Source organism: Apodemus sylvaticus, chromosome 3, assembly GCF_947179515.1.
Source record: "Apodemus sylvaticus chromosome 3, mApoSyl1.1, whole genome shotgun sequence".
Classification (NCBI taxonomy): Eukaryota; Metazoa; Chordata; class Mammalia; order Rodentia; family Muridae; genus Apodemus; species Apodemus sylvaticus.
This window is the reverse complement of record NC_067474.1, coordinates 65,949,700-65,964,816: the sequence shown is the minus strand read 5'-3', so window position 1 is coordinate 65,964,816 and position 15,117 is coordinate 65,949,700. Positions and strand designations below refer to the sequence as shown.

Sequence of the window (15,117 nt, the reverse complement as noted above, 5' to 3'; positions counted from 1 at the left end):
CCGGCAGGGAGAAAGTCAGGGGATATTTTGAAGCAGAGAAGAAACCAGCCACTTACCTGAACACAGGTTAGAAAAAAAAATGGGATAATAAGTTATAAGTTAGGGAATGAGCCTAACTCATGGCCTAGGCATTTATTAATGATATTAAGCCTCTGAATAGATATTTGGGAACTGGGGCATGGTGGAAAAGTCCATGTGTATATAGCATTAGGAAAACAAAAAGGTATCTCCCAAGTCTGATACCACTAAGTGTTGTTACTGTGTGAGACTTTTGTAACCTTTGTTCAGTTTCCACAGTAACAGAATTCTGATAAAGATTACCTTACTGAGTTATCTGAGGACTAAATAAGAAAATAGATATAAACAATAAGTATTTGGCTTAGTCAACCCACCTTATTATGAATATATGAGTTACAAAATATCTAACAACTTTGCTATGTTGAAATAAAAACAGCAGTACTACAAAAATTTAATATGCCTCACAGAAATTTAATATATGCACAAAAAATTAAGAGTGAAATTATATATAAAATACAAAAAAGAAAACAAAACAGAAATGCATACAAGGAAATAATTTATAGACAAAGGAAATCACACAAAATAGTCACTTATAAGATTGTAAGACAGCAATTCAATGCTATTTTATAACTGCCTAATACAAAATATTAACAGCTGGCATTGACTAGGTTGTGATCAAATTAGAATACTATATCAGTGACAGTGTAAATAAACACAACTATTTTGACCAATAGTTTATAACACCTTGGAAAACAAAACATTGTGTATGTCCATTATCTGTGATTCATACTAGCGGTCAGTCAGTATTTATAGCTTATTGTCTCTTCCGTCCACATGAAATAATTTCCAAAATGTTCCAGGGTAAAATTACTTAAGGTCCATATAACATCACAGATATATATGGCAAATGAAGTTTGAGAAATGTCCAGCTCAGGGCCTGTATGATGCAACAAAGAAAGTAGAACATCAAGGAACTAAGGGTTAAGTATCAGGAAGAAACCTGGGGCCAAATCTATAAAATCAAATTAGATCATGTTAGAGCTCTAAGGATTAAGAACATGAGATGCTGATGTGGAAATGTGCGTAGAGACAGGAAGAGCTGCAGGATCTCAGGGTGTGTACTGGCCTCCTCCTGCTCTCTAAAGGAGTTTTACCTTGGACCCGGGTCAAGCAGAAGGCACCAAGAATTTCATCAACCACTAAGCTTTGGAGGTCTTTTTTGGTAGAAAAGGCAGACTTATTTACGTTTACCAGACTCTTATAAAATATACTTTTCATTTAATCTGGTGGGTCCTACATTCACCAAAAGTTTATTAGATTATAAGAAGTCTGATAAAAATCTTAAAAAAGTATTACAGGACTTAAGATAGAGCGATCCAAGACCAGTACTGTGTAACACATTTCTTCCCAAGCTTCTACTAAAATACTCAAAGCTAAAAACCACCCAAATCTCAAGCTTGTGGAAATCAATTATTAAACATACATAAACATGATAGTCTAACATCATTAAGGTGAAAAACTGTCTCCAGATCCATTTCCCACAGAAGGATCTGGCATGGTATCCCCACAGGACTGACCACAAATAGTTCAGTGTATGCATAATTGGTATGTGTACCCTTTGTTGGTCCTGTGGCTTTCTTTACAAATATTCTGTATCTGAATGATTTTATAAGCAAAAAAAAATTCATTAATACTTTCCTTAGAAATTAAACTAGTTAAAAGCTGACTATCAGCTATAATTTCTTTGCATTTTTGGCATTTGTATTCAGAATTTACCAACTAGATGTACCTCAGGTTCTTTAATACACAGAAAAGATTTTTATAAGAATTGGACCATAATCACATTAGGTAAGAAAAGAGAAATCTGTTCTTCAACCAGTGCTAAAAAGAATTGCATAAGAAAATAATGTTAATATTATTATACAAACAAGGTCCCAAATTCTTGAAAGTTCATGTGTAAAAAGGTCAAAGCGAGAAGTCTGTACTCTGAGTTCGCACACTCAGTTGGGTCCTTTCCCCTTGGACTTTGCTTCCTTTGGAATCCTCCCAGTTTGACTCTGCGTAAATCTGGCGACTGTAGAAACACCATCCACAAACTTGGTTTTGAAGAGAACGTTTGCATTGTTGAACATACCTTCCTTGAGGGATACCACAATGAACTTAGGGAAAGAGAAAGAACGAACAAAAATATTAAAGAAAATAAGAGCTAGAGGAACAGAAATTCTGCTGAGGTTGTGTCTCCTAGAAATGTCCAAGAAGCTACACCCAAGAAGTCTCAATGACAGGGCTGCCTAAACAAGATACAAATAAGGACAACAGCAGACATGCTTATTACAGATGTCATGGGAACCCACTACAGATAAAGAACTACAGGTAACTAAGGAAGAGCCTCCCCAAGAGCTGGCTATTCAATACCAAGTGTGTGTGTGTGTGTGTGTGTGTGTGTGTGTGTGTGTGTGTGTTTGTCTATGTAAATATAACTTTTCCCATCTGGACTGACAATGCTTCCCTCTCCTAAGAGCCCTCATATACAAGTAACATTATTTGGACCAAGCAAGTTACATTTATTTTCTTAAGAATGTGTTTGTGGTGTGTGTCTAATAAAAGAGGCCATGGATTTTAGAGAGCAAGGTTGGGGGTTAAAGGGAAAGAGAGTTAAAGGAAAAGAGAAAATGGTGTAATTGTTTTTTAATTAAAAAAAAAGAGAGATTTATCTGGAGGTCACTCTGTTCTCACCTTAAACACATGACACCAAAAAAAAAAAAATGTAAATTCTCAAGTAACAACTGAAGACAGTTATGGCACTATGTACCCAAATAGATAGCAATGTTCTTTTATCTTAAAAGCTTCTTAATTTTACCTCCAGTGTTTCACTACTTAAGGCTATTATTTCCCAGTAGCTGAATTTTGAGGCTGGCATTCCCTATTTTATTGCTAGCTCTAATCATTTAGTGAAATAATTTTCTATGTGATGAATTTAATAATACGAAAGAAGATTGCAGATTTCTACAGTTCTCTCCCTATCCAAATATCCCCTTCATATAATTAGGGAAGGCACACTAAAAGCTGCCATAATAAACATATATTATATAGTGAAGAGGATAGAACTCTATAATAGTTTGATTCAACCACATTTGGAAGCTATGGCTCTTGTAGCAATACCAAACAAACAAACAAACAAACAAACAAACAACCCAAGAAACAAAAACCTCTTTTTAGCTTTAAGGGATTTTTCTCTGCATTTAGCCAAGTCCTGCATTTTGTGCAACATTTTTTTGATGCCTTAAGTATATTCACGAAGCAGTTGTATTTGAGTGGCATTGTTGTGGCATATAGCTAAAGAAAACAACTGTATCATCATTAAATCAATTTTAAGTTGTACTCTTCATCATGCTAGAACCGACAGTGTTAACGTCCGGTCCTTTCCTTCAAGGGAGACTGATCTCTCTTTTTGATGATTTGCGTAGCATTGAGCTACAGCTCCAATCGCAAATATCTAACTTAATGATGATTCCTAATAAAGTCTTAGTTTTGTAAAACAAACAAAAGCCTATTTTATTTCTATGGAGAGAGCTTTTGAAGTGGTCCTTACTTGAGAATGTGTGAAGTGAGTCCGCAGCATCTGCCCAATATTCTGGGTATGAGAAAGATCCAAGGCCGCATCCACCTCATCCAAGATGTAGATGGGAGCAGGTTTGAAGAGGAGCATGGACAAGATTAGTGAGAGAGCCACTAGAGACCTGAGGAAATGTGGGAGGAAGTAAAGCCATAAACATTTACAAGACATTGGACCAAAAAACTAAAGCAAATTTGCAATGTCCTTAGCATAACAGATAACAGACTCATCTTAAAGTCACGAGAGTGTCTAGGTTCTAAACTTCTCTTCATGAGTATTATTTTCCTGACACAACTTTAATACTCTCATTACATTTGGCATTTATACTAAAGATCAAGTTTTCAAAACTAACTTTTATTTATGTTTATATTTTACCTGAATGTATGTTTGTACACTACATGCCTGCCTGCTGCCCTCACACGCCAGAAGAGGGTGTTAGAACCCCTGCAAGTGGAGTTATAGATGGTCAGTCATCATGTGGGTGCTGGCAATTAAATCTATGTCTTCTAGAGGAGCAGCCAGCACTCCTACCTAGGAGCTCACTTTCCGGATAGCACCACAGCTTATTACTTTATAACAAGTGACATTTATCCCTTCCTCAGCTACTTATTTAGAGCCTAGGCATCAGGTAAGAGAGTGGCTAAATATTTATTAAGGAAACATATCAACTTAGTTACACCCTTTAAAAATTGTATTATACACGTATCCATACATATATACTATATACACTATATATATGTATGCTGTAGATGCACATATAAATAAATCATAGCTATTTCTATTTAAAAGATGACAAACAATTTCATAAAAAACTCCCACAGGTATCAATATTTTTTTATAATTTTCTGAGTTATACATGTCTCTTGGCTTCTGTCGGAAAAAGTCTATTGGCTTCAATATGAATGTTTCTCTTAGACACAAAATTCTAGGTTGACCTGTTCAGCATTTTCTTTCTAAATGCTCTAAAACTTCCCCTTAGCAGTTTGGGATTTTTGCTTGTTGTTTTGCTGGCTGCCTCTGACAGTTTTCTATGCATACATGGATTTCCAGAAATCGTGGATGATTGGATGTGTGTGTCTTGGAGCTTACCTTGCCACTAGCTCAAATGACGGTCTCTATACAATCCATCATATGTGCAAGATCCAATGCCATTATTTCTTTAAGTAGTTCTGTCTCCTGTTTTCCTCTAATTTTGGAACACTAATTTTATATGTGTCAGGCAGATTCCAGAGGACACCAAACTGATGCTAAGGGTTTTTTTGTTTGTTTGTTTGTTTGTTTGTTTTTTCTTTTTTTTTTTTTCTCTTCCTCAGTTAAGCTTGAGTAGATATGACTGGTATAACAAGTTAATTCTTCTTCATTTTGTGATTCATTTTGTGATTCATTAATCTTGTGAACGTTATGTGTTAACTCTACATTTTCACTTCATTATTTTTTAAAGGGTTTTATCTATTTGTTAGCTTTTTTTTCAGTGTAATTCTTAAAAAAAGTTACTCTAAATTTCACTTATAAATCTCACTGGGTCAGTTTCTTTTAAAGAATTATTCTTCTCTAGGTCAACACACTTAAGAGTTTTCTCTTGCAAACTTATGAATATTATTTTAAAGTCAGTTTTGCTGTGTAGCCCAGACTGTGCTCACAGCTGTATGCCAAAATGGACTCAAATCTGTGGCAGTTTTTTTTTTCTTTGTCCTTGAAGTCCTGAGAATACAGAAGTCAACCATCCCACCCATTGTCTTATAACTCTTATTCATTGTACACTATGTTTAGTGCCTATTTTGTTATCTTCTTAAGGAGGTAGGTTCTCTTTGTGATAAAACTGCTATCAGGCCCACTGTACGGTTTTCTAGTGTTTGTGTAAAACAGTGCCCACTTTAGGAACACAAAGACCTAACATTAACTTCTCTGCTCCATCCTCAAACTACAGTCCACCTTTCCTTCATGCAGTGAAGCTATTAAATTCTAGTGGTTAACCCTTCCTAAATGTCAGGAGGGAGAAATCTGGATAAACACAGGCCTGATATTTCCATTTTGCCTTTCAGGTACTCCGGGCCCTCAATTTTAAACATTTAACAAGTTGTTGCTCCTAGATTTTGTTTAGTTATCTAGCTTGGTTTTTTGTTTGTTTGCAAACATTCAACTATATTCAACTCTTAGCTATGGTGGTTACCATATGCCAATTTAAATATTTTAACCAAATCTGTAGTCCCATAATTGGGCTTCAGAAATTCTTCAAAGGCAGCCAACCAAATCAATACTGAAACAGAATTACAAAGTAAATAAAATAATGAAATATAAGAACTATGAGAAGTTATAAGTTTTAAGGAGATTACGTACCTCTGACCACCACTAAGCTCAGTTAGGTTTTCTTTCCACGTATTTCCTAAGGCAACCTTGAACTCCAGACCATCTAAAACTGTCTGCCCTTCTGGTGGTGCAAGCATAGCATTGGCACCAGGCAAAAGGGTAGAAAAAATAGAGCCAAAGTCTTTGTTCACCTAGATTAAAAAAATCATGTTACAGCATCAGAATATTTTCCAATTGTTAGGATATTTACATGCAATTCACTAGATCTACTGCGTTGTTGGGAAGAAAAGGTCTGGGGAAGCCATTTGACCTGTCACAGCAGGTGCAAAGGGGGTGATTCAATGCACATACATATATACACCTAATCAGCATCTAGTTATCTGCCTTATGAATATGACCAATAACTTTTAAGAGTCCAGAAGACAAATGGAGCATACCACAGAGAAAACAACATTGCCCACTGTCAAATGCATATCTTCTAGGATTTAATAGCCATGTTCTCTAGGGAAATCATCAGATTCAGGGGCAGGCACACAAAATACAAGAGTAAATATATTAAAAAATCTCCTAGATTTTCAAGCAGTATTTCTGAATATGGACATAACTAAGGAACACATTTTACATTAGCCAAAAGAAGTATATAAGCTTATATAAACAGCTTCTATTAAGTTTTGAACACATTAAGTTAGTGTCCAAAATTGAGAAAATAAAGAATGATGGTTGCCATGCTGAATATTCAGTAAATATTATGAGCTCTACAAAAACCTTGGAAATTAGGAAAGAGTAAAATCAATTTGCAAAATCTGGAAAACACTGGGGGACATTTTCTATGACCTAGTTTTAACTTTATATGATTTATAGAAATACCTGAGTCAAGTTTCTGTATATGAAAAGATTGAGCTATACTTTTCTGTTTTCTTGAGAGTGTATGTGAGCCTTTCACAAGATTTGAGATGATGGTTTGGCAACATTTCATCCCTTTTGATTTTATAGAATAATTTAAGAAGCTCTGGTATTTGCTCTTTAAAAATTTGGTGAGCTTCAGCAGCGATTCCATCTGGTCATGGAATTATTCTAGATATTATGTAAGTAATTATAGATAATCTATAAGTAACTTAAAGATGCAGCGTAAGACTAGCAGTATTCCTGAATATGAACTAGAGAACTTATATTATTTCAGACAAAAGCTATATATGCTAATATTAATAACTTCTAACATAGTAGGTTACTGTTGACTATGGAGAGAAGAATGATGACTTGGATGCTGAATATTAAACAGATATTAATTGCACTGGAGAATCTTGAGAATTAGGAAAGAGCAAAATGTAGTCAACAACTGTTAAGCAACACTTTACTATTTCTTCAGTTCTATTACTTGTTATATATTTGGTTGTTCATCTCATCTTGGTTTAATTTTGGTAGGCATGGTGGTTTGAATGAGAACGGCTCCCAACGGGCTCATACATTAGGTCCTCAGACTGTTTGGAAGGGACAAGGAGGTATGGCCTTGTTGGAGGAGAAGTATGTCACTGGAGGTTGGCTTTGAATCTCTTTGTTTCCTTCCTGCATATGAAGATATAAGCTTTCAGCTACTTCTCTACTGCCACGGACTGTCTGGTGCCACTGTGCTTCCTACCTTGATGACCATGAATCCTCTGAAATTCTAAGCCCCTGACAGAATACTTCTTTTTATAAAGTGTTTCTTCACAACAGAACTAAGGTCATGAGTAGGAGTCTAGAAGTTCCTTTCTTTTAGTTTTCTAATTTAGAATATATTTTAGTAAAATAGGCTCTGATGATTTTCTGAATTAAAAACCTATCAAGACAAAGGTAGCCAGCAAACCTTCCATGAGAAAAAAAGAAAAGCTTTCTGAGGTAAAACAGACTATGGGATTTGTCAGCACCCAAATGGTCCTGCTTTAGGTTCTCCACTGGAAGTAAAGGGACACTGAATATAATACAGAAAACAAACACAAAAGTTACAACACAGCAGAACAGATGCAAATAATGTTTAAATAAGAGAAGAAAATTCTACCAACACAAAAAAATTACCAAACCACAAACATGACCAAGAGAACAAAGAAGAGAAGGCCTATCTTGAATGTGGGTGATACCAGAATGTGGGTGATACTGCCCAGATAAAGCAAACTGTCCAACCACTCCCTCCCTCCCTCCACAGTACAGTATCATACTGTACTATGATATGCCACTGCTTAAACAGAAACTCCAAGCACATCTGAAACAATAAACTCAAGAATTTCTTCTGCTTTACATTATTATCTTCCATATAGACAGTACTCATTTGATGTTTCGGGGGTGTGATTCTTGATCACTTAATTAATTAATACAACTGGCCTAAAAGACACTAGAGTCTTGGGCTGGAGAAATGGCTCAGTGGTTTAAGAGTATTTTCCGCTCATCCACAGGAGCAGTTTAGTTCTTAGAACCCAAGTTGGGGAACTCACAACTAACTACATGCTCCAGGAGATATGCTTTTAGTGTTCAGCAGTTGTGAAGGGTGTCATCTCAAAGAGGAAAGAGAACAAACGGTGTTCCCTTTGAAAGTAGCAGTCATGTCAGATGATGACATAAACTATCCACGTCTTGTAGTAAAGTCAAAAAGACAAAGCACATTTAAAAATGTCTACAAGGCTTTAACTCAGATTTGGAACATGTGCCTCATTCAAGCCTCATAAAGCTGCCTTTACAGGGTAAACCTATTGATGTGATCCTTGATGACATTTTTGGATTCAAATACCTTTTGCCAAGCAATATTTAGGGCCTGATTTTTCTTCTGGTCAAGATCTTCTATAGTTGCAAGAATTTTGGATTTGTCATTTTCTACAATTCTTTTCTTCTTCATCAAATCATTATACTGAAAGGAAAATGGGATAATTTATAAAATACAAAATTTTTTCCTCATTTATAAGTTTAGTTAGCCATAAAGAAGTTTCATCCTATTTTCTAGAAATGTACAATGAACCACAACTATAATACAAACAAAAGTATAAGGAAAGTAAACATACTTCTCCTGTACCAACATACAGGAAAATTTAACTACTAAAACCAAGAATTTGTTAAGTCCTAAAAATATTTAGGCTATACTAATAGTCCCTTTTCTTCCTAGCATTTGAAGCAAACTGAAAAAATATCACATGAAAACATAAGTACAAGTTGGCCAATTTTACCAGTGCCATGAATAAACTTAATTCTTTGTGGTGATGTATATGCCCGATGTTCTGAATTAGTATCAATTCCATACATATGTTATTCATTCTCTAATACAAAATGAATTTTGATGAATTAAATGAAAAACATAAAGCATAAATACAGATCCCGAGAATGCTCTTTCCCTGTGACATACTCAGTAGGGACTTTTCCTTATATTACTTCATCTCTAGTTCATCACTAAGTGATACTAAATTTTCATCCCAGACTGTAAAAGTTTTGTCATAACAGAAGAGATGGATACACTATCAAGTAACTGAGAGTATTAAAACCAAACAAATGCTGCTAGATTTACAGAGTAGTAAAATGGTGCATCATTCCCACTTAGCAGTTTGAGGCATTATTTACACAGTGGCTTTAGTACATACTAGAGGCAGAAGAACTCAGACTGTACACCAAGGTATCAGGAGTGAGGGCTAGCTAGATTCACAAGGCACGTCGAAGAGCAAGCGGTTTGTACAAGAATGGCCCTATATGCTAATGTTTGACCACTTAGTCATCTTGGGATAGAACTATTTGAAAGTATTAAAAATGCTTGCTGAAGAAAGTAGATCACTGGGGGCTTTGAAGTTTCAAAAGCCCAGGCCTTGACCACACAAAGCAGGAGAGAACTCTCAGCTACTGACTGCTTCAGGACCTGATGTTGCCATCAGGAGACTGAACCTCTGAAACTGTAAGCAACTCCAATTAAATGCTTTCTTTTATAAAAGCTGCCTTCATCATGTCTCATCACAGAAAGGCAAACCTGTTTCTAGCAGACAACAAAAGCCACCAATACAAGACAGCATAAAGGGAACTGATCTACAAAAGGAGCAAAATACCAAGGAAGAAGTGAAGAAAATGGGGGAACAGGTAACCAAAAATAGACAAAATGATGCAACTACATTAGACAAAAAAGGCCACATACCACCAGACACTCTACTGCTCTAATATGGCGACAGTGCGAGGAAGCTGACTCACCCGCTCTTCCGCTTCCGTCAGCACATTCATAGCTCTCATGTTGACATTTCTCCCTAGTTTCTCTTTTACTTCCTGTAACTTCTGAAGTCTCTGGCCAGCTTCTTTGGGGTTGTTTGTTTTAAAATCATAGGCACTATTAGGTTGGCCAAAGAGGTGTTTCTCAGCATTAATCCAGTCATAATCATTCAACATTTTGGATACCTGACCACATATGCAAAAGAAAAAAATAATTACATTCAAACCAAACATTTTCAAACCAGTTTCCTAAAGACTTACTATTTTTAAAACAAACATTTCAGAGGGAAAAAAAATCACAATGACACAAAAAAAGGAAGGGTGGATGATGGCTCTGTAGGAATGAGGATGAATTCCTTTCTGGGGACTGCAGACTAAAGAAGCAGAATACACAGAAGAGAGTCCTCCCACCAAGCAAACTGGGTGCCCTTTGGTCCAAAATACTCTGGTTCAGAAATGCTTTGGGTTTGTTTTGTTATTCCAATTTTGGAATATTTACATGTATACACTGAGATATTTCAGAGATAGGATCTAAGTGACAACAGAAAATACACAGGAAATCTAAGGATGATTTTACATGACAGTTTCACCGTGTCTTTCCTTTCGTTCTGACCTGGTACAGTGGACCAGGTGTTGATTGTTCTCCATATGGCATGCTGGCACACAAAATGTTTTAAATTTTGAAGCACTTAAGATTTCCAGATTGAAGATGCTTCATTTGTTTATTTAAAACATCTCTATTAAAATTAAGTCACATGAGGCTCATTTGGATTTTACCTAATTCAATTTATTACTTCAAAAAGTAATTTGTGTGTAGCTAAAATTCCTTAGAAATAGCCACAATATTTGATGAAATCATGAAAGCCTAATTGTGACTACATAATTTTTTCAGAATTATAATCTAAGAAGAAAAAAAAAAAAGTCCTGAATGTTGACTATCCCTACTTCCACCTCTCTGGCAAGGTAAAACGTAACTTTCTCATATAATACGAGCACTTCAAATTTGGAATTATAATCCTTCATGGTTTTCGTCTAAAACCATGTGAGATTCATTCTTATCAGTAGAGTGTAATCCTTGTCAATTCTATTTACTGCAACTGTGTGGTAGCTCTAAAGCACTAAGTAAAATTTCAACTATAGTCTAGCTTCTGCGATGACTAGTCAGGTCTCGGAAGGTACTGGAGGGATGTGTTACTTATCCCTGTATCTTCAGTATAGTGTCTGATATAATAATGTTTTACAAAAGCAACCATATACTCTTTAAAGTACTTAAACTGTAACAGAACGAAGGAAGACAATTCAAGTGCGACTGAAAACTGGGATAACTTTGAAATAACTGCATCGCACAAAATCATTTTGGATATCTAAAAAAGCAATGCCTTTTTAAATCACACACATACACACACACACACACACACACACACACACACATACAGTTGTGAGTTCTTCAAATTCAACTTGTAATAGATAATGTATATTATTACTAATAATAAGTTTTATCAGTAAGTATGAATAAGAATACCAATTTCACTGCATACCATTAAATTGTACAGTAATACATATTATAGAAAGGAATAAATGTCTATAATTAAATTCAAAAACAAATCATTTGGGCTATTATTGAAAATGACTATCAGTGATAGGCAGTTGTCACAGCTGTAAACTCAAGTATACCTTAGGCTACACCTCTGTCATTTGTAGCAAGGTTCCTATTGAGCAGTTACTAGAATTGTTTGAGCGCTCAGAAATGAAGCCTTGATTATCCAGGTTGAAACTCAACACAGCCATACCTTTGCTGCAGCATCGTCCGCTTCCCGCTTATGTTTGCTTATGCTGTGGTCTAACTCCTTAATTTTAAGCTGAGAATCATTGTTTTGCAAATTGTGTTTCGCCACTTCTGCACATTTCTCTTTAATTATGTTGTCCTGGGCTGCTATTATTTCTTTTTGCTTCATCAGCTCATCTTGAGCTTTATTTACTGATTCCTAAAATAACAACAAAAAGAAACATTAATGAATTTAAGTAAGGTGATAAGTATTTTAATTCTGCTCCAAGTGTGTCTGACAGACGATTGGAAAGCATGTCAACGTGACTACATGCAATGGCTGTGTAACCCTTCACGTTTTAAACAAAGAGTAAACTGAGTCAGATTACCACTACAAGAACCGGGCTGATAAACAATCCACACTATAAACAAGACTACATGTAGTTTACAAGTAGTGTAGGGGGAATGAGTGCCTGGGAGGAGGGACTACAAACTCTGACCTGCTAAGTCTCTCAGTTTAAAAAGTGAAGTTCTGGGCAGTTAACAAGATAAACTGAGAGATCTCCAAAGAATAGGAGGAAGAGCAAAGACAGGACTCAAGTAAGATAGCGCGACCTTGGAAGTTTCCCTTCTAAGAAAGAAAGGTGATAAAAGTGTGACCTCTGGTAACAGAATGTCACAGCTTTTGATTTGAATGCAGGGGTCAAAAGACAAATGAAGAGAGTCCTTTTTGTGGAAATCAGCACACTCCACGTGACTTTCAGGGCCACCTGCTCCACCTAAGTGGAAAAGACTAAGTACAGGTGTGGTTCTCCGCCCAACTCCCTCAAGCCCCTTAGCATTACCCTGGATTTTGAAGGTCCTTGTAAAGATAAGATCACAAACTCAATGGACAAAAGGAGAAAAACCCTAGCCCATCTTACACTCACATGAAGAGGGAAGAAAACTAAGACAAAGTGAAGTACAATTATCTACCAAAAGGCTCTAAGAAATGACTTCCTTAAGTAAGCATTAAAAATAATATAGATGGGGGAGGGGCACATTAGGGAAATGACATAATCCCAAGCAACAATGTTCTACACCTCAGATTGTTACTTGTGCGCAGAGTGATTTAATTTCTTTATAATGCCTAGCTGTGTTCACTAATGGTCTTCTGCCCAAGGGAAAAAAGTTCAAGACTCATCTTAAAATCTAGAGATACTTTAGTTTTTAAACCCTTTGAAGAAATAAATGAAAGAGTAAAACTGATACATTAAAGGGGAAGCACTAGAGTCTCATCAACTCTAAGTACATGCGACAGAGCACGCTTATGAAGATCAAGCGGAGACTCACAAGGGGCACTGCAGACATAGTGCCAGTGTTTGCTGCACTGGGAGAAAATACACATGAGCCCTATCACTTCAGACTGAGCAGAAATGGAGTTTTAATCTTGTTTGTCTCAAGTCAATTAGTTAGTAGGAAGTTAATTTCTTTCCTTAGCTCCAAGGGAGTGTGCTTATCTGCTCTATCAGCAAAAGGAAATAACTTGTAAGGTAAAGCTAGACTGAACAACCTTTAAAAACTAACTCATCTATCTTATAGTTTCCTATTAAAAGAAAAATAACATGATGTTGATAGAGCATAGTATAAGACAGAGGAAGAAATTAAGATGAAAAAAATCAAAATAAAGGAAACCAGAACAACAAAAATTAAAAATTACCTTGGAGGCAAGAATGGAATATTGAACAGAAACTGTGCAAAACATCTAATCAACATGAACTATAAACTTGACACAAATTATAAATTCTTAGACAGAAAAAGAATAGTTAAAAATTGCTATTCTGCTACTAATGTAGTATATAATAATGTTAGCAAAATGGAATGTAAACAGAAATCATGTCAGGAGCGAGCAAATACTTTCTAAAATACCATAGGCTACATGAAGAAGTGATCATTCTCATGGAAATCACTGAAAGGCATCTCCAGAGACTAGCTCTCTTGGGACAGAGGGATACAGGCAGCCTATGGCAGTGACTCAAACTGAGATTCCTACCGGAAGGGGAATAAAAACTGAAGTAGCCACCTCTTGTAGGCAGGTAGGACTTCCAGGGGAGGGAGGGCAACATCAATCCACCCACAAAACCTTCAACCCAAAATCTGTCTTGCCTACAAGATGTGCAGGGATAAAGATGGAGCAGACTGTGGGAACAGCCAACCACTGACTGCCTCAACACAAGACCTATCCCATGTGAGAGAGTCAACCCGACACTATTATATTCTACTATGTTTGCAGTCAGGAACTGCCTCCTGTTTCATCTAGCAGCAGATGGAGGCAGATGCAGAGACCCAACATCAAACATTAGGAAGAAGTTGGGGAGTCTTGTGGACTCAAGGATACAAATGAACAAGAGGACCTACAGAATCAACTAAACTAGGACCATGGGGGTTCACAGATCCTGGACCGCTAACCAGGGAGCATGTAGGTGCTGGACCTACACCCCTTAGACATTTGTGGCAAATGTGCTACTTGGTCTTCATATCGGTCCCCTAACAAGTAGAGTGGGGGCTGCCTCAGTCTCTGTTCCTTGCCATCAGATCCCCTACTTGGACTGCCTAGCTGGGCCTCAATGGGAGAGGATGTTAGTTCTGCTAGGACTAGTTGTTTCAGGGTGGGGTGGTAAAAGGCGGATCCCCTATTCTGAAAAGAAGGGGAGGGAGCATTGGGGGGAGTGATTTGTAAAGGTGGGACTGGGAAGAGAAGGGGGAGGGGCTGTAATTGGTATGTAAAATGAAAAATAAAATTAAAATTAAAAAAATCATTCTCAAGGGAGAAGAGAACAAGAAACAACAGAAGTACATGGCAAAGGTAAAATGCTCTTTACTATAAAGTTCCTATGTGGATGGACGACCTCTGTGACTACTACGTGTATTTAATTAACATAAAACTCACGCTACTCAAGAACAGCATTTCAGCTAAAAGCCCAAATACTTGAAAAATGAAGGCTATAGATGCAGGAGTAGAAATAGTACAAAAGACAATTTAAAATGATTAAAACAGGCCTGAGAACAAGAGTCTGTGAATCTTAGCTTTCACAGTCCTGCTTCTGAGAACTGTCCATTTCTCCCTTCTCTGTTCATTTTACTTCATGGATTTGAGAAGACTCAGAATGAAAATTTGCTGCGATTTTATAACTTTCTGGAATCCCCATTTCACCTCATGCTCTGATCA

General features: G+C 36.5%; 1 protein-coding gene across 2 annotated transcripts in view; it reads right to left on the bottom strand.

Annotated features, from left to right (window-relative positions):
- Window positions 1–468: 468 nt before the first annotated feature.
- Smc2 (structural maintenance of chromosomes 2) overlaps window positions 469–15,117 on the bottom strand; it is a 45,179-nt gene continuing 30,530 nt past the window's right edge. For both annotated transcript variants that reach the window (XM_052176492.1, XM_052176493.1), the window contains exons 20-25: window positions 11,935–12,129; window positions 10,130–10,330; window positions 8,700–8,816; window positions 5,972–6,132; window positions 3,611–3,758; window positions 469–2,177 (exon numbers count right to left, since the gene is read on the bottom strand). In XM_052176492.1, coding sequence (XP_052032452.1) covers window positions 2,019–2,177; window positions 3,611–3,758; window positions 5,972–6,132; window positions 8,700–8,816; window positions 10,130–10,330; window positions 11,935–12,129 — 981 coding nt within the window. In that variant the 3' untranslated portion in view covers window positions 469–2,018. The remainder of the gene's footprint in view (window positions 2,178–3,610; window positions 3,759–5,971; window positions 6,133–8,699; window positions 8,817–10,129; window positions 10,331–11,934; window positions 12,130–15,117) is intronic.